Genomic DNA, 26,952 nt, shown 5'->3' with positions numbered 1-26,952 from the left:
AGGGTGGGATTGTCCGGCCCAGACAGCTGAGGGGTCTTTCAGAGGCCACGGCGGCCTTGTTTATCTGAGAAGGTTGGCCCTTATCGTGCCTGAGGGGGGGGAAATCAATAGGCCTCGGGTCCTTTTGGAGACGAGCTGGGTTTACGATGCCACTTTGGCCATCTTTTAAGTCTCTCAGCGTCTCTTGGCATTTATCTCAGCTTCGCACAAGATGGACACCAGTGGCAAACGCACAAACGGTGGCGGGAGGGGGTACGAGCGACTTCAACTGTAGAAACGTGCATCCCGCCTTTTTTCGTGAGGGATGTTTTAATGATTTGTCAAAGGTCCTGCCCATTTTTGGTGAAGTGTCAAAACTTCAGGTGGTCGGAGAGGGTGGGCTCAGCAGCCTGTCAGATGTGTGGACACACCCAGGCGCGAGATGGCAGAGAGCTCACCGGGTGTTTGAGCCGACCCCCTCCGGTGAAGTTTGCAGTGAGTGGGGGGTGGCGGGGGCTTGTGTGGGTGGGATTTCATAAGAAGGGAGGAGTGAAAATTTGCCTCTTTATTTCTCTTTATCATAAATGTTGCTGGACAGTCACAGAAAAGTTATTCTGTGAAAGAAAATTAAATATTTCTCAGTTAAGTGTGTTTTAAGGTCGAGTCTCGGTGGCTCAGGGCATTCCCTCCCCGCTTGCATCTTTTGCCATTAGCCTTTGGGATATTATAAGAGAAGGCCAGCAGATGATAAATACTGCAGCAAAGGAGACAGAGGCACGCTGTATTTAAAAGCTGCTGAGACCGTGCTGTGAATGACCCTGGTATATTTAGATTTGATTGAAGGCGCTTCGTCATCTTGTGATACCAGGCGGGGGGAGACACATGTGCGCTGCATGTGCACATTCCTGTACATTTTATGCTTGTGTGTGTGTGTGTGTGTGTGTGTACTAGGCTGTTATTAAAAAGGTAGGTCAACCATTTCAGGATCAGTGCAGGCTTTTCCTCCCTCCTTTTTTTTCTTTTCCTCTCCCTCCTGAGTGAATGCCCTTTGTTGAGCTGTGCCCTGAGATGCTCCCGCCATCTTAGCTCCTTTGGCCATGACCCGAGCTCCTCGCCCCTCCCTCCCTGCCGCCCCCTCCGCTCTTTATTCCCTCTCTTTTCCTACTGAATTGCAGACTTACAGACGGGGATCAATAAAAGCACACTGCATCTTGATTGGACTGGCAGCAGGGCCTCAGTCAGAGCTCAGGACCATCGAGCCTGCCTGTTTTCATTCTGTTTGTGTATGCGTAACAATGGGGATCTAGAAACCGATGATGTGTCGCTCACAGATTGTGTAGATTTTTATTTTCTCTTCACTGCCCCTGCAGTTTCTCTCCCCTGCTTATTAGATCCTACCAACAAACGTTTCTTTCTCTCTGTGCTCCGCCCTCCGGCGTCCAGGTCTGAACTCGAGAAGTCCCCTCAGCGAGACCAAGAGCACCTCATCCTCCCTCTCGGCCCTCAGCGACTCGCTCAACAGCTCGGAGGGCGGAGACCTCACCCACGGTAACGAAGAACTCAAGAGCCTGTTAGCCCCGCCCTCCTCCGCCGGCAGCCAGTCCAGCTCCGGAAGCCACTCGGGATCAGGAACCGAGGACAAGTCTGACAAAGGCAAGGGACTGTGGGAACTGTTGCACCCAAATACACTTTCAAAGCTCCTGAAATCTCCACAAACTGAATTATTCATTTCTAAATGAGCAAGAATCAGAGTTTAGGTGTTCTGAAAAAGTTGTTTAAAGTGACCAAACAAGCAAAACTGACATGTTTTGGAAACCTCGCTGGGGTCAAACTGATCAACAAATCTCTTGGCCAAACAGTTTGAGGGTACTCCTCTGATTGAGAAAGTGAGTATTAAAGAGATCCCGTCTCCATAATTACCCTTGTCTTTTGAAGATCTATTAAGACTAAATGCTTTGGTCAGGAAGGTGCACGCTGGGCGACGGGCTCAAGAAGACGGGACAACGCCCCCAAACCGATTCCGTCCTTCAAAAACACACTCATTAATTCTCAACCAAGCACAGCCAATGAGTACATACTAACTTGATTCACTTAATTGTATTCGTATGTGGCCTCATCGAGGATGCTGTGAATTGTTTTGTTTTTTTTTCCTTTTATTTGGATGCTCTGCAGATTTTATCCATGAAGGTTAGTTTACTCTAAATGAGAGTCTGTGTACAAAAACCATGTCCCGTGTTCTGAAGTCTGTCTGTACTGTAGAACAGAAAGAGGTTTTTGTTACAGAGCGGTAAGGGGTCATTTTGTTGCAAGAACTGCAGGGTCGTGTGTTTTTTAAAGAGCTCGAGCCCTTTTTTGGACTCAGTCAGGATATTACAGCCGCTGCTGCATCTCCTTGGACGTCCACTTTCACGATCTGTCTCTCGTGAGCCCCTTTGCTTGAACAGAAGTGCAGAGGAATTTTACTCCTGCAGCCTAAGAGGGCATTATTACACCTGACCTCTCCCTGTATCTGAACTCTCTCTCTCCCCTTAGCAGATGGGGAACCTCTGAGATTTCGTCCAAATGCAGATCAGCTTTCTACAAAAAAACAAACCCGGTCTTAATACTCACCGTTCTCCTCCTCCTCTTGCTCTCTCTCCAGGTTTCGAGTGCGTCTTCTGCAATTTTGTGTGCAAGACGCGCAGCATGTACGAGCGCCACCTCCAGATCCACCTCATCACACGAATGTTTGAGTGCGACGTTTGCCACAAGTTCCTCAAGACGCCCGAGCAGCTGCTGGAGCACAAGAAGTGCCACACCGTCCCCTCCGGAGGGCTCAAGTAAGGAAAGCAAGTACAGACAGAGGTTCCTAACTCCGCCCGTCCTTCCCCTCCCTTCCCCTCTCAATTCACTACACACAAAAATCACATACTGTATATACACACTCATTAGAGTACCTCGTGGGGTGTGCTTGTAACTTATTATAAATGCAACATTTTTAAAAAATGCACAAGCATATATAAGCATTATTCATTTAAATAAGAGCTGATTGTAACCAACACGTTTTTTAATTTGAAGATTATTTGGGCCGCATGCCTTTAATCGCCTAACCTCCCTTTTAATGGTTATTATCTGCGGCCAGCAAATGAAATGATACTTGATTCAGTTTTTCTCAACAGCCTGTCTTGGCAAGTCCAACTTATTAGACAGCGGTCTGTGGGTCTGCAATAGCTGTTGTGAACAGAAGGGAGAGTGGAAAGGAGATGGAAACGGGCTTCCCCTCAGGGTCTGTTGTTCCTCTGCCCACAGCTAACAGGCATGCCAAGGAAAAAATATCTTAGGAAACCTGCATTCCACAAAACTACGTCCCTCCCTCCTCAAAATAACAGACACATGGTGCACTCTGCTGTTGATTATATAAAATTTGTTGGCACACCCCTAAAAGATAATCAAGCGCGTTACAGGCACCCCATAATCACAAATGTCTAAATCACTCGCAGTCTGTTCAGTCTAAATGCATGCAGTGGAAAGAATGAACAGCCTTTAAATACCAGTGTGAACAAACACACATGCACACTGCATATGGTTCCGTTATTTTTAATGTATTCTGATAAAGCAGCCTTGTTTTTATTATGCTACAGTCACACTAGAAGAAAACGGCAGTCGGAGACCGCAGTGCGACCAAAAGTATTGCGACTGTGCGCAATCAATTTGAAGTTGTTAAATTTTTAGAGACTAAGTCTGCAACCGCTTGTGGTCAGTTTTGCCTTCAAAGCAACTTTGGCACATCAAGATGGAGATAAAACGGCAATAGGCTGGAGTCGGTCGGCTATCCGTTTCAATCTAGCAATCAGTCAACTAAATTGCAAATCTGTTGTCGTCTACATGCACAGAATTTCATATTAACTACTTACGTTCAGAGTCCAGCGAGAACCTCAGAAATATCTCCACAAATAGTGACGTAGTTGCCGCAGGACAAATATTTGACTACAAAGTGACATAGGCGCTCTGCGACTTCTGTGGCTTTTATAGGAATATAATGGAATGCAGCCAGTCTGCAACCAGTTGTGCTCATGGTTGCAGACTGACTCTGACTGATTGTAAGATGTTGGCAGTCTGTTGATAAACTAATCAGCAGCTATTTATAAACCTTCACCAATCTGTCTGAGAGTCGCTGCACTCAGACCATGAGTGTTTTCAAACCGGTTGCCTCCCACTAGGAGACCTGTGCGATCAAAAGTGGTCACAGAGAGGCTGAGAGTTCTGCGCACTCAGCTGCCGAATGTGGAAGAAATTCAGCGCAAACACCGGACAACCACCAACTTTTCCTCTAGTGTGACTGAGCCATTAGCACCGACTGTGTGTACAGCTCTCGTCGCCTCACGCTTCCCTCTCCATCACCATACTCCAGTCCCACAGGAGCCTTTGTTGTACTGTGACACGTCCTTGTGACATTTCAGGCCTGTCAAGCTAACATAAAACTCATCTGCTGACCTCAGCACCCCCCCCCCACACACACACACACACACACACACACACACACACACACACACTGATAATGTACCAATGTACTTAAACACACCTTTAGCTTCGGCCATGTTAACGCCACTCTGGATACAAGATTCAAGCTTCTGTATGTGTCTTAAAAAGTAAATGCAGATGTTTTGTGAAGATTCATTTCAAGCAACACGAGTCATGTTTTGTTTTTGTTCTCGAGTCTCTCACACAACTCCAGTCCCGTGCATGTGCAGAACCATCGAATATCATTATGAATACCGCCTCATCTTGTCACGAAAGACCTGTGTTGTACATTTTTTTGTTTTTTGTAGTTTTTTTTTTTTTTTCTGTTCAGCCATCAGTGAAGTTCTCAACATTGCTATAAATGTGTGGAAATGGTAGCATTTCACTGAATGAAAACAGGAAGCTGCTTAACAGAGTTGCACTGACTTTTATCTCATCTGAAAATACGAATGCAAAAATGACACAAGAAGCCCCTTCATAGCTCGAAGACCTGCACGGCGTCTTTTAGTCGTTACCTCGACACGTTGCTGCTAGCTGTAGTGCGAGCGATTAAATGTAAAGGACTTCTTGTTTAATGATTTAACTGTTTGTCTGGTGTACGTTTCTGAAGCCAGATTAATTTTTTATGGTACAGTATACAAATAATATAGACCTGGATAGAGGACATTTTAAACGGGAAGAACAGAGCTCTTTTGATGTCTGCGTATTCAATTCGCTCCAGCTCGACTCGTATACCTTACTGTTAACATCTGCATATGTGACCTTCTGCCAGACTCTTACTTTCTTTAAGCCACTTTTATATTTACTAATAAAAGCAGGCAGAATTAAGCCAACTAGAAAAACGTTAAAGAACCTTCGGGGAAAATTGCTTTTCGATTGCCTGCATTTTCTTACCCCCCCTTTGAGCCCAGATCAATACTTTTTTTTTTCTTCACCCTTCCCTCCCCCCTCCCATCCTGTGTGCGCACACACACATGTATGCACTCGAGCAATGTAAAGTGTTTCTGTATATGTAGGAGTGTGTAGAGAGGGAGAGAGGGCCTTGACCATTTCGAGGTTTTTCTGAGGTAATTCTGTTCTGCAGGGTTTGTGAAGCGCTTTGGGGCCCAGAGCAGATGAAAGGTGCTATTTAAATGTAAGTGCCACTCCATTCCTTCATTTCCCTTCATGTCCTACTGCTCCAATCTTTTTCTCCTGCCTGTCATCTCCCCTACCCCACACTGCCTCACCTTCCTCCTTTCCCTCCCCTCCCCTCTCACACATGCATACCTGGTCACTTCAATTCTTTCACCATTAAACTTCCACACATACCACCACGTGCACACAGAACTGTACATTGTACTCAATTTTCCTTTATCTGTCCTCCTCCTCTTCATCATTCTCGTGTTATTAAGTTTCAAAGTGTCTTACATGGCTGTGGACATACATGTTCCTTTCAGCTGTCTTTTGCTTTTGTGTGTTGTGTCCTCCCTCCCTGCCCCCCTTCCCTTCCCTTCCTCCCTCCGTCCTTCCTTCCATTAACCAGGTGCCCTTTTTGCATCTACTCCACCAATCGTCCAGCGGCCATGGAGTGCCACCTTAAGACGCACTGTAAGATGGAGTACCGCTGCCGCATCTGCCAGGGACTGTGGCCCGACCAGGCCTCGCTGGAGGCCCACATGCGCAGGCACCGCCTGGGCAACCACTACAAGTGTGAGCAGTGTGGCTACTTGTCCAAGACGGCCAATAAGCTCATCGAGCACGTGCGCGTGCACACGGGCGAGCGGCCCTTCCACTGCGACCGCTGCTCTTATAGCTGCAAGCGCAAGGACAACCTCAACCTGCACAAGAAGCTGAAGCACGCGCCGCGCCAGACTTTCGGCTGCCAAGAGTGCCCTTTCACTACCACACACCCCTTCGTCTTCAGCCGCCACCTCAAGAAACACCAGAGCGGGGGAACGGGGGGGGTGGACGGAGCCTTAGGGGGAGGAGGAGGCGGAGGAGAAGAAGAGGAGGAAGACGAGGAGGCGGTAGGGGAGGAGCTGCCGATGGAGACGTCACCGGGTGGCTCGTCGTTGCAGAAGAGCCAGGAGAACTTCCTGTTTGGCGGCGGCGGTGGTAGCAGCAGCGGAGGCAGCGGGAGCAACAGCCCTCTCATGAGCCTCACGGCATCTCAGGCGCTTCAGTCCGTCGCGCTGTCGCTCACGCTGGGCAAGTCCCAGCAGCTGGACCCCGCCGGCCCCCGGCACGGTTTGGTTAACGCCAACGGCGTTGGCGGCGCCACCCCAAGAGACCCCAGCGGAGCGAGCGTTGCCGGCGACGGCGGCAGCCCCTCCCTCTTCCTCCCTTCTTCCCGCCACATGTTGGAGCAGTACAGGAACTGCGACCGGGCCCACCTCATCCCCCTCACCACCCTGTTCACCCACAACAGCCGCTTCACATTCCACTCCCAGCTCCACTCCAGATGGCGGCCGGCCACGTCTCCTCTCCTCTTCTCCTCCAACTTGGCGTCCCCCTCCCGCTCTTTCCCCTCACCCTCCTCCCACAAACACTCCTTCCTGGCCTACCTGGGACTGATGGAGAGGGCCAAGACTGTCTGACCTCACCCGCCACTCCTCCTCCTCCCCCGCTTCCTCCTCCTTCCCCTTCCTGCTCTTTCCCCTCACTCCTCGGACGGTGGTGTGAATGACACTTGACCACTGCGGCGGGAGCAACCCTTTTTTCCAATCAGACCAGCAGAATAAGCTGGACCAGAGAAAAAAAAGAAAAAAATAACATTTATAAGAGAAAAAGGCTGTACATGCTAAAATGCATTTATATATAAAAAAGCTGCTTTTCTTATCAGTTCTATCAATTGAATTATTACTACTTCAGCATCAATTACTACTCTCTTTACCTGTTTTTTTTTTTTGTTTTTTGTTTTTTAATATTTTGTTTTTGTTTGTTGTTTTTTTCCCCTGTTTTTAAGCATCTGAATGACCTGGACCCAGCTGCATTACCTGACGGAACTCTCACTTTTATAGCTAATTTTTCGTTAGTCGTTTCGAGGAGACAAAAAGACGAAAAACAAAACTCGCAAGTGCTACAATTTTAGTGCATTTTTGTCTATCGCTATTATGCATCGGAATAGCATGCCTGTTTCTGTGTTTCAAACTAGCTTTGACGTCATTAGGAAGCGAAATTCGAGATATCCTTGAAGTGTTAGCGGTGCAATTGTGGACAGAACCAATGAAACGGAATGCTTTTCAAAAGCAACGCCTCAAACCACGCACTTACTTATTTATCAATCTTGTACATAGTTTTATAGCCCCCCCCCTTCCCATCTTTTTTTTTATTTTTTTTTACTTTTATTATTATTATTATTTTTTAAATTTCTGTTTTCTTTTTGTTGTATAATGGTGAAACGGTATTGTGCGTAGCTGCTGGCTGATATCGATTCCATCTCAGAGTTAGTAGTTATTTCTAAGCTCAGAAAAAAATATATGTAAGCTGTGACGATGTAAATATGGAAAATCCGACCTGTCATCAATCAATCTAAATATGAAATATTGCAAAAAAAAAAAAAAGTTACAAACATCCGTTCGTCTCTCCTGAGACGGGATCGATGTCAGAGCAGCGTCACATGCAGAACTATGTATCACGCACCTATACTTAGAAGAGATATGAGATAACTGTTTTGTGGAGGTGACCCGCTCTCGGGTTTAGCGAGCTAGCCCGCAGCAGGCGTCACCGCAGGCCGATTCAATGGTGCTTTTTGGAGCTTTTGTAATTTTTTTGTGTACAAAAAAAAAGGAAGAAAAAAAACTGTTCCAAAATGACTTGAATGAATGTATTTTTGTTTATGTACATGGAGAAAAAAAAGGCGATACAGAAGTGTGAACAGTCAAGAGACGTCTTCAGTGCTGGTAAAGGCGGGGAAAGTTAGTGTTTGGTGGCCTTTCTGTGTCCTCGTTTATTTTTATTCTCATTTTTTTGTCCTTTATTTTATTTTTAACTGAGCCTTTTACATCATAATAAATCTTTTCTACTAGCGTTCATAGAGAGCCCGTGACGAGGCAAAGCTCCTGTAGGTGCCACGATGAAGCCAAGCCGGGCCTCTGTTAGGCCGGCAGACACGGTACTGCTTTTAGTCCCCCCGCCTCCTTCCCTCGTGTCAACCTTTTGAGTTTTAATTGCACTTACTTTAGTTACACTTCAAGCCAAAAGCACTTAAACCTTTTATTTTACACCCCCCCCCCCCCCCCCTTTTTTTTAAGTGCAAACTTAGATCCACCAAGTTAGCATAATGTGAAGTAGGCAGTAGTTGCTGGAAATGACTCAATCAACACCCCTTAGTTTCACATTTAGACGTTTCTGGCGGTGCAAAAGGGTCTGCCTCTGTGAAATCAGAGAAAGCAAATGAATACAAATTGCATGAATTAGACAGTAGAGGTCAAGCTCCCCCTGGGAACTAAAGGTCCCAGGCTAAATTGTGATAGCCAATTTTGCACAGTGCTGCACTTTTTGATTATGAGACTATGTATTTATCCGCGAGAATGCTCGAAAACAAGTCTTTTTTTTGTTTGTTTGTTTTTTTTTGCAAAATGGAGCGGCACAAAAAAAGAGCTTTACCCGTCATCGATCGCGTTTGTGTTTCCTAAGTGGTCTTTAAGCCAAAATCCCTTATTTGTAAAGGGGTTGTTTTCCCTTATTATTTCCATGTGTCTGTTTTTACTTGTGCATTTTCTTTTTTTAAAAATGAAATATTGTTGCATGTTTATTTTTGTTTTTTTTACTTCACTTATGTAAGGTAAAAACAAAACAAAAAAGAAGAACGCATCGATTGGACAGAGAACGTAAATCGTCAAGACCAAATTGTAACTCGTGGCAGGACGTGATGTTAGGATGGAATCCGTCACGTCCTGCTCTGGAGTGATGCCTCGATTGTCTCCCCCCCTCTTCCTCTTCTTTTTTAAATTCCCGTTTGTTCCTTTTTGTTCTGTCGACGTCTGGCATGCTGTCTCTGGAGTAAAGGGAGCATCTCTCCAGCACACACACAGACACACATACACACACTTTCCTTGTACTATCTATGTTATCTTTTATACTCTAGTGCCACTTGGTGGAAGGAAACCACCTGAGACTTCTGAGAATGAGTCAAACTAATTGTCAGGGTCCAATAGAGGAAAAAAAACAGAGATAAATAATAAAAGAAAAAGAATGTCTCCTCTTGACACCTTTTTAAAATGTCTGCCTTTTTAATACAGCGTAATCATGAATGGCTGCACTTCTTTACATCCTCCCCCCTCCCTGTCTCCCCCCTTTAGTTTGAGTGTAATGTTTAAAAAGGCAACAGGGCTCTCTCCTTTTGAAACCCAGTACTCTTAAGCACTTATTCTCTTTATTTTGCCCAACTGTAAGCAGCACAGTGACCTTTTTTTCTTTTTTTAAATGCTTGACTACCTTTTTGAGCACTTCAGAGTATGCATGACATTGTCCTCTAGTTCTTTAGCACTTAATTGTGTTTCAAACTAACTCCCCCTCGGTTGCATTTAGTTAGCATCACACTGCACTGTCTGCAATCAGTTAGCTTTAAGTTTGGCTGTATTTTATGATTAGAAAAGGCTCAACTATCTTAACTTTTGGCACTCGGTAAAGATTGGTATGTGCTGTACAAAGCTTTTTTTTTATTACTCCATTGTCAAGGCTGTACAGGGTTGTGATGATAACTGGTAAATAGATCATTTGTACTTTTTTTTTTTTTTTTTTTTTTTGGTTTTGTATTTGTTTTTCTTTGTTTGGCATTATTTTATGTTCAACTTGCCAGATCTAAATGTAACAGGATTTGAAAGTAAAGCTTACATCAGATATTATGTCGGCTGTCTTGTCTTTTTCTTTGCGATATTGTTGGATTTCGACGCTCACTTAACCGCACAAAACATCTTCACAGATGTAGGTTTTGGGGGCTTTTTTCCCAATCAGAGACGATGACCAAGACTTTTGGCTGATTTCCCCAAGGCTGTCACCGCAGCAGACCAATGTTGCGTGTTTGATTTGGTGACACTAGATGTCCTCCCATTTGTGTGGGCTTGATACCCAAGACCAGAGTTGGATTAGCTTGTGATCCAACGTTTTTCATACGCCACTTTGCATTCAATCATTAGTTATTATTCATCTCTGGCTCTCTTCCACAGTGTCTCTTTCCGTTTTCTCTCCCCGATGGCTCTTCTTCCTGTTAAAAGGGAGTTTTTCCTTCCCACTGTCGCCAAGTGCTTGTAGCAGGGTCATCTCATTGTTGTTTTCTCTGTTATTACAAGCTCTTAGCTTACAATATAAAACACCTTGAGGTGACGTGTTGTGATTTGGCACTACATAAATAAAATTGACTTGAATGTGTGTCTTCAAAAAAAAATCAAACAAGGGGAACCTTTTGCTTGTGAGGCAGATGTGTTAAACACTACAGTTCAGAGCCATGCCAACAAAGTAGTTTAATTATAAACTGGTTTCAAATTTGTTTAGAAACTGTGAATAAAAATTTAATTAAAAAGACATTAATACAGGCAGATATAATCCATCTATTTTTTTCCAGTTACCCTATTTAAATTTGCAGGTGGGCTGGAGCCTGTCCAAGCTGTCATGGGCCGAGCATACACCCTGGACAGGTTGCCAATTTATCACAGTGGTAACCGAAAGAAATGAGAGAGCCCATTCGCTCACACATGCATACCTACGGAGCACCCAGAAAGCATTCAGAGCGCTTCACTTGTTCCACAATTTGTCACGTTACAGCCTTATTCCAGAATGGATCAAATTCATTTGACACCTTATCGTTTTCCACACAATAACCCATCATGACAAAATAAAAAGCCTTTGCTTGCAATTCTTTCAAATGTATTAATACAAAACAAAAATAGAACACGTACATAAATATTCACAGCCTTTGCTCAACGCTTTGTTGAAGTGCCTTTGGCAGCAATTACAACCTCAGGTCTTTTTGAGTGTGATGCTACAAGCTTGGCAGAACCTCCATCAGGTTGGATGGGGACCACTAGTGCACAGCTATTTTCAGATCTCTCCAGAGATGTTCAAGTCCGAGCTCTGGCAGGCCACTCAAGGACGTTCACATAGTGGTCCCAAAGCCACTGCTTTGTTATCTTGGCGATGCGCTCAGCATCGTTATCCTCTTGGAAGAGGAACCTTCGCAGTTATCATCCCTGTACATTGCTGCACTCATTGTTCCCTCAACCCCTCAGTTTCTGCTGCTGAATAACATCTCAGCATGATGCTGCTACCGCCATACTTCACTGTAGGGATGGGATTGGTCAGGTGATGCCTGGTTTTCTACAGACATGACACTGGGCAAAGACTTCAATCTTTGTTTCATCACACCAGAGGATCTAGTTTCTCGTTGTTTCAAGTCCTTCAGGTGCCTTTTGGCAAACTCCAGGTGGGCTGTCATGTGCCTTTTAGGTGTTGTTCTTGATATCCTCCCTGAATAAGGTCCAAATAAGGTACCCCAATCGGGCAATCAGCTCTTTCTGTACCCTTCCCTAGATCTATGCCTCGATACAATCCTGTCTCTGAGGTCTACAGACAGTTCCTTGGACTTCATGGCTTGTTTTGTGCTCTGACATGCACTGTAGACTATGGGACCTTTTTATAGCCAGGTGTGCACCTTTCCAAATCATGTCGAATCAACTGAATTTATCACAGGTGGACTCCAATTTAAGCTGTAGGAACTTCAGTGGAAACAGGATCAATCTGAGTGTCATGGCAAAGGCTGTGAACGCTTCTGTACATGTTGTATTTTTGTTTTTTATTTTTAATGACTTTGCAAGAATTTCAAGCACACCTTTCCTGCTTTGTCATCACGGAGTTTTTGTCTGGAAAAAAGATTGGGGTGTAAAATGAATTGAATCCATTTTGGAATAAGGCTCAGATTCAAACCCAGGACCACCTTGCTGTGAGGAGATCCGAATAACCGCTGTGCCATCCCATTTAAACCATTATTTAATTTTGAATAGCATAAAAATAACACAGACTTTGTTTCAGCATGTGATGTGATGTATGTGTGTGTGTGTGTGTGGGGGGGGGGGGTTCTCATTTCAAATTTCACAGCAACAGTATTTCTAAAAGGGAAAAAAGATTGGGAGAAGATTACCACAGTGCTGCATTACTTCATCTTTTGGTTCATTTGGGAAGAGAATGATTGCTATAGTTCTGAAAATGAAATGTTTTTCCCCTTTTAGCTTAATTTTATTTATTTATTTTTTAATATAGAACAAAACCAAGTGATAAAATTCAAACCAACAGCAAGCTGCTCCTTAAAGTTCTTCAAAAAGTTTTCTTCAGGGAGAAAAAAAACCCCCATCAAAGATATATTTAATAAAACGAATCCTTTGTGTTCATTCAAAAGAAACTCTGTGGTTTCGAACTAAATTATTCTGAATGGCTTTCTCGTGTCCTCTGTGTAACATTTGGTTTTCTCATTCTTGTCCAACTTAGGATTTTAGCCTCCCAACAGTTTGGCGTCTCATTTGTGGTATTTTTGTGTTATGTGAGTGGGTAGCTGGGTTTTATACAGGTGACAGATGTGGAACGGACACCTGTCAGCCTACACTGTGGAGCAATCCTGCTGTAATATGTACTTAATGTGATTTGGCATCATCTTGCTGAAATAAGCAACGCCTTCCCCGAAAAAGACGTCATCCGGATGGCAGCGTATGTTCCCAGATGTTACCAGATGTTGCCCATGTCGTGGGCACTAATTCAGTAATTCTCTGAACCATCACTGATGCGAACTCTGTTCCCGACCAGCTGGTCTGTCTCCTGTTAGGGCCGGGGGACACACGGCCCACGGTTTCCAGAGAGACTTGAGGCTCAGAAGTGGAGGATCTGGATCTAGTCAGTTTTTTTATTTAGTCTTTGCATGTCAGTGTTTTAGATTGCATTTGTGGGATGCAGGGACACACTGTGTTCACTGATAATGGCTTTCTGAAGCTCACAACGGATACATTTCTGTTTTCAATGCAGCGCCCCCCCGGGCCTGAAGATCTTGGCTATTCAGCACTGCTTTCTATTCTTGTCTCTTTTTTCTTCCAGTTTTCTGAATCATTAAATGACATTATGTACCACAGATGATGAGATCCACAAATTCTTTTCAAATTTTAGGCCGAAAAGTTTTTTTTTTTTTCGTGTGGTGAACCCCTGCCTGTTTTTATTTGTGAATTACTCGGCCTCTCAGGGATGCTCTTTTGTTGTCCCAACTTTTTTTGAAAGATGTTATCGAATTCAAAGTGACAACACATTTTTCAGTGGATGAAATTTCTCCATTTCAACATTTGCTGTTATCTTTGACCATTTTCATTTAAATAGAGGTGTCACATGGCTTCCATTCTGCGTTTATTTTCATTTTATACAGCAGAAGGTAGTAAGTGAAGTGGACTTGAGATGAGTTTGCTGAATTACAACATGACAAAGGCAGAATAATTAATCACTGTGCCCACAGTAGAGGTCATTTCAATACATTCTCATGTTCAAGAAGCTAGTTTGAGATGATGTGAGCTGTGTGACATGGTGTGTTGTCCTGCTGGAAGCTGCCATCAGAAAATAAGCACACTGTGGTCATAAAAGGATGGAGATGGCCAGCAAAAAGATTCAGGAAGGCTGTGCTGTTTAAATGTTGCTCAGTTGGTACTAAGGAGTCAAGAAAATGGACTATATTGCCAAAAGTATTCACTCATCTGCATTGAAACATGTGAAATTGAGTGACATCCCATTCCTAATCAATAGGGTTTAATATGATGTCTCCTCACCCTTTGCAGCTATAACAACTTCGAGTCTTCTAGGAAGACGTTCCACAAGGTTTAGGAATGTGTTTATGGGAATGTTTGACCGTTCTTTCACAATTGCACTAATGTTGGACCTGAAGGCCTGCTTCACAGTCTCTGCTCTTATTCATCCCAAAGATAAGAGGGGTTGAGGTCAGGACTCTGTGCAGACCAGTCAAGTTCTTCCACACCAAACTTGCTCATCCATGACTTTATGGACCTTGCTTGGTGCACTGGTGCACTGTCATGTAGGAACAGGAAGCACTTGTCCCCAAACTGCTCCCACAAAGGTTGGAGCATGAAATTATCCAAAATATCTTGGTATGCTGAAGCATGAAGAGCTCCTTTCACTGGAGCCAAGGGGCCGAGCCCAGCTCCTGAAAAAAATCCCCACACAATAATCCCCCCGCCACCAAACTTTACACCCATCAGATGCAGTCAGACAAGTACCGTTCTCCTGGAAACCACCAAACCCAGACTGGCCACTGGATTGCCAGACAGAGAAGCGTGATTTATTACTCCACAGAGCATGTCTCCACTGCTCTAGAGTCCAGTGGTAGCGTGCTTTACACCTCTGCATTCGACACTTGCATTGAGCTTGGCGATGCAAAGCTTGAATGCAGTTGTTTGCCCATGGAAGCCCATTCCATGCACTGTTCCGACCCTACCATCTGAAAATTGCTGGAGAAACTGAGACTCGTCGGATTAAGCAACATATTCCAAGCTTCTGTTGTCCAGTTTTAGGGAGCTTGCGTGAACTGTCGCCTCAGTTTCCTGTTCTTACCTGACAGGAGTGACGACCCGGAGTGGTCTTCTGCTGCTGTCGCCCATCTGCTTCATGTTGTACATTCAGTGATGCTCTTCTGTAAACCTTTGCTGTAATAAATGTTTATTTGAGTTACTTTTCCCTCCCATTAACTCAAAGTAGGCTGATTATTCTTCTGTGACCTCCAGAGAGAACTCCAGCTCACTGGTTATTTTCTCTTTCCAACCATAGAGATGATTGTGTGGGAAAATCCCAGCTGTTTCTGAAATGCAAGCAACCACGCCAAGTAATTTAAATCACCTTTCTTCCCCATTCTGATGCTCAGTTCAAACTTCAGCAGGTCATATTGACCATGTCTACATGACGAGCTGCTGCCATGTGTTTGGCCGATTAGAAATGTGCAGTAATAAGCATACGTACCTAATGAAGTGTGTGCGTCAGCTTACAAAGAGTGTGATTCTAAATGTGCCGAGGCTGTCATCTTAACAGTTCAGGGTGAAAAAGATGAAAATGAGTGACTGAAAAATGAAATACTTAAATTGAAACATTTACATTTGTAACCGAGCAAACACAATCTGCTAATGAAAGCTGTGTTCTGTGCATGATGGGAAAGAACAGAACAGCCACTAAATGAAGCATGCAGTGAGATTGTTTTTCTCAGCAACAACAAACCAAGCCCTAATTCCTCCACCGCCATCTTGATTATGAACGCAAGCGCTGTGGTGGCTATTCAGCAATGCTGCGACAAATGTGAATAATAATAAGATGAAATAAGAAGTGAGAAAGATTACAAGTTTGTCTCAGACCCACAGGAGCAGAAATCATGAGCAGCGAGTTAAGGAGAAGCACCGATCATCTTTGAGGGACGTGGCATTCTCGAAATTTATAACAGCGCCATGCCATCGTAATAATAAGGAATAGGATCTGTCATGGGGTCTAGCTGGTGTTTTTATTAGACCGATGGGAAGTCTCTGCGCCTCTCCTTTCTGTGTTGTAGTAATGAAAGTTACAGCACGTTCTCTCCCAGCCAAAGGTTGGCCCTGCCTAATGAAAACAGATGAAGCAGAGATAAAGTGTTTGCCGACATTAAGGGACTCATTTATCACCGTTAGCCCCGAGCTATAGAACACCTTGGTCTGGAGCTCTCCTTTAACAGGCCCTGCCTCACAGCACCCCGGTGGCACACTGCAGCCTTCCAGGCGCATGCACACCTCCATCTTTACCTCTCTTTTCCCCTTCATTCTTTGTGCTTCACACAGATATATATATATTTATAAAGGTGTTGTTGTTTTTTTACTTCTGTGCAAATACACAAGGTTTATATAGGTTTTATAAGCCAAAAAAGAGAGTTTTTATGGAACCTTTATCAAATCTAAAGGATTTGGGAGTCCTTGCGGGACCTTCATAGCCGTTCGCCTCCCAATGTTGACCCTTTGTGGGTTCAACAGCCATCCGGAGCCGAATCGCCTCTGCTGAGGGGAGGGAGGGGGTCATGTTCTCATCTTAGCTGCTCATCTTGCCTGTGTATTAATGAATCTTTTTCGGCTGTGTTTAAAGCTGCTTAATTAAGTTCAAAGCAGCGCTCGGGGCACTGTGCGCCTGCTCGGCTGACCTCCCTATGAGTGGAAGTGTTGATTAGGAAGTAAAGAGACATGGAGGCACTGCAGGGGGTGGCTATTGATTGAAAGGATAGAGAGAGAGGGGGGGAAAAACTCATTTGGATTGTGGTGATTGGAATATCAGACTGCAATTTTTTTTATATAAATATATATAACTGATCTTCTGAATAACAATAACTCAATCCCCTGCGCTGACAGTTTGGTGAAAATTGCCAAACTTAAGTGAGGAATTTTCTGCGATAAGACCAAACGCCAGAGTTTTCCCTCATCCCAATAATAGCCCTTCACCCCCAGCCCGAGCTGTCTGCACGGTGTCGACCTCTCGACACCACCTCGTGAAAGTTGGCCGCTGTGGATCGATAGCGTGTTAGCTTTTTTGTTTGTAGGTTCAGGGCTGCCTTGGCTTTATTACAGCTGCCGAGAGTCACGGGGGAGTCGTGCGTGGCTTTGTGAGAAAGGAGCTCCCTCTTGTTTGCCAAAAGTGTAATCCCGCCATGACCCGCCGCGACCCTGCCCTGAGAGGAAAGCTGCTTAGACAGAAGTGCGTGTCTGTGGGAGCTCCCAGCTGCCTGGCCTTTCTCTCCATCTCTCTGTTTTTTCCTCAATACATCCACCTCACTCTCTGTTTTTTTCCCCCCTCTCCTTACTTTATAGCACCATCTCTCCTTTTTACCCCTCACGCTCATCTCATATATCCTCACCGTTTATTTCATCTCGCAGCAAACTTCATGCATTCCTCACTCCACATCAATACTTCTGAGACTCCCCCCTCCTCCTCCTCCTCCTACTCCCCCATCCTTCCACTGTCGAGCTTGTGAAGAAGGCGAGGCTTTGCTAAGTGCAGACAGATCTGATTTTTTTTCCTTCCAAAGGAGAAAATAAACACACAAAGTCTTAGACAGACTTCAGTACAGTGGTGGTGGGGTGGGGTCTGCAGAGCAGGACCAGTGGTGCAGGAGGGGAAAGAGAGAAAAAGGAAAGGGAAAATGACCTCTGGAATCGATTTGGCATGGGTTGAAGCCAAGGCTAAAACTGTGCGCGGCGAGGCTCCGCTGAGGCTGCTTGTTGATTTGTAAATCTATTCATCTCTGACAAAAAATTAGGCACAGAAATGAAGTGGTAAAAATGTGAAGCTCCATGTTGATTCGAGCACTTAACGCCTGCAGAAGTTGTGCAAGTTTTGGTTGCCAGCTACTGGAAGAGCGGCTGATTTTATGCAGAAGAGCCAGCCGATGATGTCCCATGTTCCAAAAAAAAAAAAAAAAGGAAAGAAAAGAAAGAACAAGAAAGAGGGGCAGTCAGCACCTGATGCACGCTTCAGATCATCTTTGTGGGATCGCCTGGAGGGTCACTTCACTGGGATGCTCTTGATTTGGACACGCATGGTGGGGACGTGGATTTATAATGCAGGTTTTGGTGCCCGGCCCAGCATCACTGCCTGCCTGCTCCCCCTGCTGCGCCCGCTCCCCCGTCCTCCAGGGTGAGACATCACTCGGCGGGGGTCAGCAGCAATCTGATTCAGGAAGCACTGCAGGGGAGGAGGGGGGTGGCGGGTGGGTTGGAGGAAAACTGGGGAGCGGAGGTAGGTGTGGGCGAGTGGGGGGATTACCCACAAGTCTTTGGGCTTGGCATATCCAGAGTTAGGGCAGCCTGAATCAGCAGGAGGGGGACAGATCATAACCCCCTGCTGGCTGCTGCCTCAAATATAAAGCTAATGCTTGGCCACTCCAACTGGATGACAAACACATTATAGAAGGGAGAACGAGGGAGGAGGTGGTGGAGGAGGAGGAGGGTGGTGGTAATGGGCAGAGGGAGAGCAGCTCTACTTAAGTATGATCGTGTGTTTGAAATAGATAGGAAACAAGCCAGTCTCTGCTGTTACCATGGCATTCTATGACAGTCACCAGCCATAGGTTACTTAGTTTCTATGGGTAACAGTCCGTGCTGCACTTCACATCCACCGTGACACTGAACCTACAGATATCGCCCACCGAATCTCAGCAGCTCACAAGAAAGAAAGAAAGCCTCCCCTGCATCATTCAAAACATCCACACGCACCCCGGTTGTTTTCCCCCCCTCTCTTTACCATGATGATTTCAATGATTTTGGGGGTGGGGGTGGTCTGCTGAGATCTAAAGTGAGGAGAGAGCTTAACAGAATAGTCCAAGGTCGAGCCCAAACTAATCAGGCTCCTCATTTCCCTGGATGAAGTAATGAAGTAGAACGCTGACCCCTGGCTGACCCTGGGAATCTGTAGCAGCAAACTGGCCTGGAGACCAATTAGGCAAACGTAAACGGAAATATTAAAGCACGGCATTCATTTTTTAATAAATATAATCCCAGACTCACACACTCACACACACACACAGACACAAAAGCAGCTTCAAAGCTCAAAGAAGGGCTTGATGTCTTACAGACTGTCAGGGAAACTTAAATCTTGCAGGGTAAGAAGCTTCTTTTTCTCCCCCCCCCCCTCTGAAGACCAGGGTTGATTACAACCTGGTTAGCTCTCCTAATTATCTCCTGCACTTGAGCTTTTTTAATGATTTCCATGATTCAATTACCCCTAACTGAATTCCTGTCTTCAATCAATTAAAGCCAAAGCTGCGCGCTCATCCATCTTCCAATCAGGACACCGGGAATCCCTCCATCCATTCTCATTTGAGGCGAGAGAGCGGGTCAGACAATTAACAGAGTTTGCATCCATCCATGTCTCTTTCCCCCCACCTCTCTCCTACTTCTAACCACCGCTTTCAGTCGGTTTAAGTGTGGTTTAACTTAAACTATAAATAACTAACTATTAATAGGCACTGGCAGGAGGCTCCTGCCAACAAACAAACGCTGCTCTTGTAAACGTGTTCTGCAGCGAAACCCTGAAGAAATACACCATCGCCTTTCATCCGAGAACCTCTTTGTCCCGCTCCACTCTGCTGGCTGTTGTGTTGCCTAATGTGAAGGTGAGTGGAGTGACAGCGGCCTTCTTCGCCTCTCAGGAACGTTCCTGACCGCACAAAGACGCCCACACTTTTTGGCACCATCTGCTGGAACCCTGAGAAACATGGAGAAGAAATCATGCTTATTTGTAACAATAACAATAAAAAGCAGGTGTGGAGGTGGGGGGAGAATTTCTTCCTGTTCCTTTTTTTGTTTTTTGACATCTTAATTGCATACCTGCTACTTTTTGCCAGAAAACTTTGATTGATGAATGCTTGCAGCTAAATTAGAAGTAGAACAAGAAGAAGCATAGAAATGGTTGCCAAGGTGCCCAGATAGTCATTTAACCCTCATTGGTTGAGAGGGAAGCCAAGGGCAGCGGCAGCCTTTTCACATGCTGCTCTTTCCATCCCCATTATCTCCTCTGTCTCATCCCCGCGACCTTTGGTTTCCTTGAAAGGCTTTTGCATTCTTTTAAAATGAAAATACCAAACGGTGCTCTTTCTGCGCAGACGCGCGGGATGGTGCTGCAGATTAGGTTTGATGTTTTATCGTCATGGCGGCTCGCTCTTCAGGAAAAAAGAAAAATCATTTAACAGCAGTGCCAACTGCAGAGAGCAGAGCATTGGGGAGTGTTTTGGTCACGTTTAACATCGGGGAAGATCAAACACAAACGGAGGCCTGCTAGACTGCAGCGGCCTTGCGTGGGAATCCCACCATGATGAAGTCTGTGGCAGAACCACGGCCCCAAACGTCCCCATCAGCATCATGTTACTGGGAGGCTTCAGATGTCTTCATTCAGAGGGAAGCCTCGAGTACGTCTTTCCTCAGAGTCTTAGCTTTTTTTTTTCTTTTTTTTTTTGTCCTTTTGGATGGCAGCGCACATTCCCTGGCACGATTTTCAATAGCGCTCCCCCTGGGGTAGCAGGGGAATGGCTATCTCTACAATTACACTGACAGCTCTTTTCTAAAGTGCACTTGATTTATTTGATTTAGCTAAGATTAATGGTCCTCCCACCAAGCAGGCCTGGCTGAGATGCGCAGCACAACACAGACTTCACCGCTGCAGATGCACAGGTGTATGCCAGCACTGGTGTACTGGAGATCTGTATATATTTATACACATATGCACGAAAAGTCACAAATCCATGACCACTCTGATCCAATCTGGGTTTTTTTGACCTACGTCGCATTTGAAAATGATAACAGTAGACATCCACTAAAGAGTCCAGAACTGCCAAAATAAATCTAATTATTTAAAGAATTGTTATTTTAACTCATATATAATCATATTTACCTTTCTAGTTTTAAAAATATTGCAAAAACAATAACAAAGCAATTAATGTTGGATGCTTTTATGTATTCAAAAGCATATCACTGCAACATATAAATATGTAATGCATTAAAATATACTTATTTTTTAAAAATATTTTGCAATCAATGCAAAGCTGAATCTTGAAAACCAGAGAAGCAGTCTGACAAAGTGAGCTTAAAGAAATTAAAAAAGCAAAACATGGGGCCAAGATTGAAAGAAAGAGATGTGAAGTAAAATCAGTGACATTTATCAGTCTGGAAAGGGTTACAAAGCTATTTCTAAGGCTTCAGGACTGCAGTGAAGCACAGTGAGAGCCATCATCGTCAAATGGGGCGGTGGTGAACGGGAGCGACCGGCCTACCAAAATTACTCCAAGAACGCACTGATGATTCATCCAGGAGGTCAGAGAGGAATCCAGAACAACATCTTTAAGAACTGCAGGGCTCACATGTCTCAGTTAAGGTCAGAGTTCATGATTTAACAATAAGAAAGAGTCTGGACAAAAACGGCCTCCGTGAGAGTTCAAGGAGAAAACCACTGCTGACCAAAAAGAACACAAAGGCTCGTCTCACATTTACCAAAAGACTTTTGGGAAATATTCTGTGGACTGATGAGACAAAGGTTTAACTTTTAGGAAGCTTTAAGTCCTGTTACAGTATGCCTTAAAACTAACACAGTATTTCATTAAAAGAACATTATAGCAACAGTCAAACACGGTGGTGTTAGTGTGATGGTCTGGGGCTGTTCTGCTGCCTCAGATTCACTGGCGTAACTGATTGAACCGTGAATTCTGCTCTACCAGAAAATCCTGAAGGATGATGTCCGGCCATCGGTTCATGCCCTGAAGCTGGAGTCAGTTATTGCACCTCCTTCAGTCAAGGATGGCACCACCAGTTCTTGGATTTTGGGGGCAATTACTTTTCTACTTAGGCCACGGTAGGTTTGGATAGCTTTCTTTCCCTTAATAATTGTAATCATTATTTAAACTGCATTTTACATTTTCTTAGCTGATCTTTATCTGAACATTAAAAATGTTCTTGATAAACATGTGTGACAATCAAGGGGACAAATACCTTTTTCTCCAGCATACTGTGCATTTTAAAACTGTAAGCTCTCCTATTGTAGCTGCTGTTGGCTGTATCCATACATTTTTAAGAAACTACTGCTCATCTGCAGACCTGCCGGAGACTCCGTGGGCTGAAACACTGTGAATGAATGTGTCAGCAGTATGAGCCGTGCTGGCCTCTGAAGCACCTGTCACACATGCAGGTGAGATGTTTTTCAGTAAGCTGTTTCTTTGTGTTTTTAACTAGATTTCATTGCTGTACTGGCACGCCAGCGCTGTGACAGGAGTGATTTCATTTTTGTGTGTTTTTGTTTTTTAATTTATGGTTTGATCTTATTTTCTGACTCCGAATTTCAAAAACAGACACGTGTTCCAGAGACACCTCCCCCACCACCGTGTGCCAGGAAAAGCTTTGTGTGGCTAGCTGGCTGACAGTTGCCAGGCCAGTGGTCCGGTACAGTCCAGTGCTCCTGGCACTGACGCCTGCCCATCTGCCTGAGTTGTCCAGGAGGACAAAATGTGCTACGTTGTCCTGGCAAAGCTCCCTGAAATGTCAACCTGGCGTAACAAACCCATGCCGTCCCCTTGGCCCTTGTAGGCCTGGTAGTGTTGGTGGGGCGCTGCCCTGGATCAAGCAGGGAGCCAGAAACATGCCAAGGTAACAACAACTGCTGATCGACTGCCGGGGCGCTACCATCTTGTCCAGTGTGGATCGAGTTTGCTCAGGATGGCTGTTCTCATTATGGGCCCTGAACCTTGTAAAACCTGGCGTTTCCTCGGCTGAAAGAGGGCAGCTGGAAGGAAAGGAGGCAAACCATTCCTTTAAAAACCATTATGAATAAAACCCATTTGTGACTTGGCATCTCCTTTTTTTTTTTCCTTTACAAGCAAAAGACAAAGGATGGAGAGGAATAACACGCGGAACATGTTCTCCGTTGTTCAAGCAGATGGTCTTGGAGGTGCTGCGAGGGTCTGATGTTGGCTGACTCTGTCCCGCAGCCCCCTCAGGGCAGCAACTGTGAGTGGTCATTAACACAGGGAGCAGTCCATGCCAGCAGAGAGGGGAGGCTAGAAGTAGTTAACAACCACTATCCAGTTAAATCCTCTTTCTCCGTGCTAAACATGAGCAACTGCAGCCTTCCTACTGGCTGCCAAGGCTGAAAAAGCAGCACATCATGTAAGACCTTTAGAAAAAAAAAAAGACATTGTTTGGAAAGCACAAAGGAACAGAGCGGGAAAAGGTGTATTTCTACGGCACTGTGCCTCATCGCTCACTTGTGCTGAATCTAAGGTTACAGCCGGGGCTGTCTGGCAGTTATCCATACACAGTGAATCATGCCGTTCAGTGTGTGCGCGTGTGTGCGCGTGTGTGCGTGCTTGTGCGCGGTGAAGCTGTGGACAGGTATGACAGGGCTGACCTCCACGTGTTGCCAGAGAGAGTGTGTGGCCCAGTGTTACCTGTCATAACATGGGCTGCCTCGAGCCCCGGAACACCCGCCTGACCAGGCCACTGGGCAGCCAGAAATAATAGAGACTGGCAAGAGGGCAATGAGGGGTCACACAGACGGGGAGGAGGTGGTGGCGGTGGGCGGAGGGGAAGGACAGGGACATATGACAGGAGGACTTGCAGAAGCATGAAGGCAGGAGAGCGAGAGAGAAGGATGGAGTGAAGAAGAATTTACTCCAGCGAGGAGGATTGGTAAGGATAATGATGCGGCGGGGGGTGGGGGGGCAAGCGGGTCAATCAAGTAGCGGAGAAGAGGACAAAAGAGAGGAAGGCGAGGGGGGCGGCTACTGTTCTCGCTCCACACCGCCTCTGTGGAGAGTTAAAAAAAAATCACGTGTGAAGGCGGTGACAGTCGCCCTCTCCCACCCCCCACCCACCCACCCACCCAAACAAGAAAAATAAGCCTCGCTTATGAGAAGCCGGTCCACGCCTCGCCTCGCTTCTCATTTGTTTTGGAAGCCAGTTTATCTTCGCGAGTATGATATTCTCGAGGTGCAGCCACTCGCCTGCAGAGATGGAACAGCTGAATTCACTTAGGCAGGCTTTGGCCAGCAATTAAAGTGCCGGATTAAGAGTGATTGCATTTTGTGTCCTGAGGAGGCGCTGCCTGCCATCTTGAGAGGTCTCATTAACATGGCTGCCGTAGGCTGTGCTGAGCACTGCCACAGGCAGTTAAAAAATAATGGAGACATTATCAACCTTAATGTCTTGTACCTGGAGTGGGGAAGATTTTATAATCACTATTGTGATGGGCCACAGGCTGCCAGTTGTGCAAAAGGGAAAGGTTGGATGAAGATAACCCTTTTTTCTGACCAGACCCCTGTGTGGGTTTTTTGATCAGCCACTACACATGGGGAGCCTGAGCAGCTGGATTTCATTAATTGAGTGCTGGCAGCGTTCTGCTCTGGCGGCAGGGGTGAGTCACACTGGTGGGATTGGTCTCTCTCTCCCTGATATCATCTTCCAACCATAACTACAAATAATTATTCACTCAAATCCATTACCGGGGGTCAATCAAGTTCCCCAATCAGTTCTAAAGTCCAATTACTGGCGCCAAGGCTCTATTCGCGCCTTCCTGCAGATGAAGGCCTTAGCCCACAGGCTGCCCAGTAAATTACACATAGCAAACAGAGGAGCGTGTGGGAGAGCGAGCCTCCTCAGGTGCGTAATAAAGCAGAGGTACACAGTGGTCTCTCCCTGGGGCATTCTGACCGTGCCAGCCGGCAGACTTCACCAGGTTAAATAGAATTAGCCCATGCAATGAGATGCACTTTGAATACCAAACCACCACGTCTCATCACTCCACAGGCTGGAGAGCACGCCCAGCGCAGCCCAGCATTAACATCCATCTCAGCAGCTGATATAATAAGACGTGTCGCCATGAGGGTCTTCTTATGAAGAGGCTGCACAGTGACCCACCGGAGCAGCATAATGAGTGGGGTGCTACATCTGCAAGCAAAGCGGGGGAAGCGAGGGGGCTCCTCGCATCGTTTTTGTGGCTGTCTCAAAAGTCGAGTCCCGAGCCTGGAGGAAATGCTTCTCTTTCTCTCTCTCACACACACTCATCTGTCACTACAGAGGGACAGCAGTGCAGCCAGGCGAGTCAGAGCGGCCGGGTTGGCAACGAGGCAGTCAGCTCGAGTGTGTGCGACAGGGGATGGATGGATGGCTCGTATGTATGTACAAGATGTGTAAGCGGTGAGCCGGACGGATGTTCGTGTGTGTAAGAAGGGGAAGAAAAGAAAACAAAAAAATAAAACAAGAGAGAATGGAGAGGGGGAGGAGGAGGAAGGTGGGCGAGTGTGATGTTATGTGCTCGTGTGTGAGGAGGAGAGCAAACATAGAAGAGATGGCTGAGGCTTTGTGGATCAGCAGCCCATGACCGGCTGTCACACTACACATAGACACACACACACACACATCTCCAAAAATGTGGCTGGTAGCAGGGCTGACATTTCCCTCTGTCAGGCTTCCCTCACGCTCTGATCTGAGCAGAAAACAAACTACTACGCTGATGCATCCTACAAGAGGAGAAACATGTGTGCCTCTCTGCGCTACAGTACACCCGCTCTGTTTACTGACATGTGTTGTAGCCTCATTTTTCAGCATTCGGGCTCTGAGGTTTTTTCTTGGAGGGGGTTAAGCTGAGTTTTTAGGCAACAATCACAACAGTTCTTAGTTTGCTCTTTAACCAAGGAAGGCATTTTGACTTCAGACTGCTGACACAATGAAACGCTGTGAATGTAAGCCCCCCCCCCTCCTCTATTAAACATGGAAAAAAACAACCAGTAAAAGAAAACCTCATCAAAGAGCCTGTCTCTGTCCTCTGCTTACATTCAAGAGATCCGGCAAAATGCTAAACACATGTGGACGGGCCCTGTGTTTGGGCTAAGATGGCTGAACATGATCCGGCAGCATTTGAGTTAATCTTCCTTAGTGAAACCGCATGGTGTTGTTTACACTGGAGACAACTGTGTGTATATGCATGGATGTGTGTGTGTGTGTGTGCGCGTGGAGGGAGTCCAGAGCTGCAGAACTCACTGTTCCCTTTTGCAAAGCCAGAGCAGTTACAGTGTGTATGTGTTTGTGTCAGCATGATGGAGGAGATGGGTGTTACTCAGACCTAATGAATCCATCTGCATTCAAGGGGCATTCTTCCTCTCACACGCAGGCGGGAGCAAACGAGCAGCGACCTGGGAGCCCGTCCAGCGGTTGGTGGGGGCTTTCGCAGTATTTCCAAAGCAGACTAGAAAGTACAAGCACAGATTAGCACTGAATTCACCCTGTTTTTTTCCTTTGAGGAGGTTGAGAAAGCTGTACAATCACACACTCAGCCCTCCTGCTCTGTACTGTACCAAGCTTGGCTCCTTTCTGCTTTTCAGTGAGGATTGAGAGAGAGGGGGGGAAAAAAAGCAGAGGATGGTTGTGTACAGAGAGCTGGGTCTACAGTACCTCGAGCTCGACCTCGAGGAGAGTGGCAGCTGCTGATGTCCTCACCTCTGAGTGACCCGGCACCCTAGGCAACCTCGATGAAGAATGGATGGAGGGCAGGAGGCGGGGGCGCTAAGAAAGGGAGGGCGGTTGGCACTGAGGGTTCAGTCATTAGGATAATGAACCCACAGCTGAGTGGGATTTGGGAGACCTCTAGTGGCTGAAGAAAGCACAAACTTACATTTACAGAACACTGATGGTACGATAAAGATTATTTACATAGTGTATAAAAGCAAATCCAGTTCTTAGTGACCTGGAGGAAATGAATCACGCCTTCTTGATCTTGTGACTGCTTCAAACTACATCTGCCGGCTTTTAAAGGTGAGATATTTCAGGCATAAGTCAGATGTGCCATTTTGGTTACATAACAGTGATTCTTCCACACTAGCAGAAAGACAATATCTAAAATACAAATTCAGGAGCTTATTGTACTTTTTCTCATTTATGCAAATGTGTGCATATTTAATGAGAACATCTCATTTGCATA

General features: G+C 45.6%; 1 protein-coding gene across 2 annotated transcripts in view; it reads left to right on the top strand.

Moving 5' to 3' along the window:
• The window catches only part of znf827 (zinc finger protein 827), a 75,102-nt gene extending 64,792 nt beyond the window's left edge, over positions 1 to 10,310 (top strand). The window contains exons 12-15 of one of the 2 annotated variants that reach the window (XM_082537102.1): positions 1,423 to 1,632; positions 2,621 to 2,798; positions 5,564 to 5,614; positions 6,005 to 6,113. In XM_082537102.1, the coding sequence (XP_082393228.1) occupies positions 1,423 to 1,632; positions 2,621 to 2,798; positions 5,564 to 5,612 (437 nt within the window). In that variant the 3' untranslated portion in view covers positions 5,613 to 5,614; positions 6,005 to 6,113. Of the gene's footprint in view, positions 1 to 1,422; positions 1,633 to 2,620; positions 2,799 to 5,563; positions 5,615 to 6,004 lie in introns of both variants that reach the window. The other variant, XM_082537103.1, reaches the window with a different exon arrangement.
• The last annotated feature ends 16,642 nt before the right edge of the window (positions 10,311 to 26,952 follow it).

Source organism: Aulonocara stuartgranti (genome assembly GCF_965226115.1).
Source record: "Aulonocara stuartgranti genome assembly, chromosome: 6".
NCBI lineage: Eukaryota > Metazoa > Chordata > Actinopteri > Cichliformes > Cichlidae > Aulonocara > Aulonocara stuartgranti.
The sequence above is the reverse complement of the archived record's forward strand: the minus strand, read 5'-3'. Positions and strand labels throughout refer to the sequence as shown.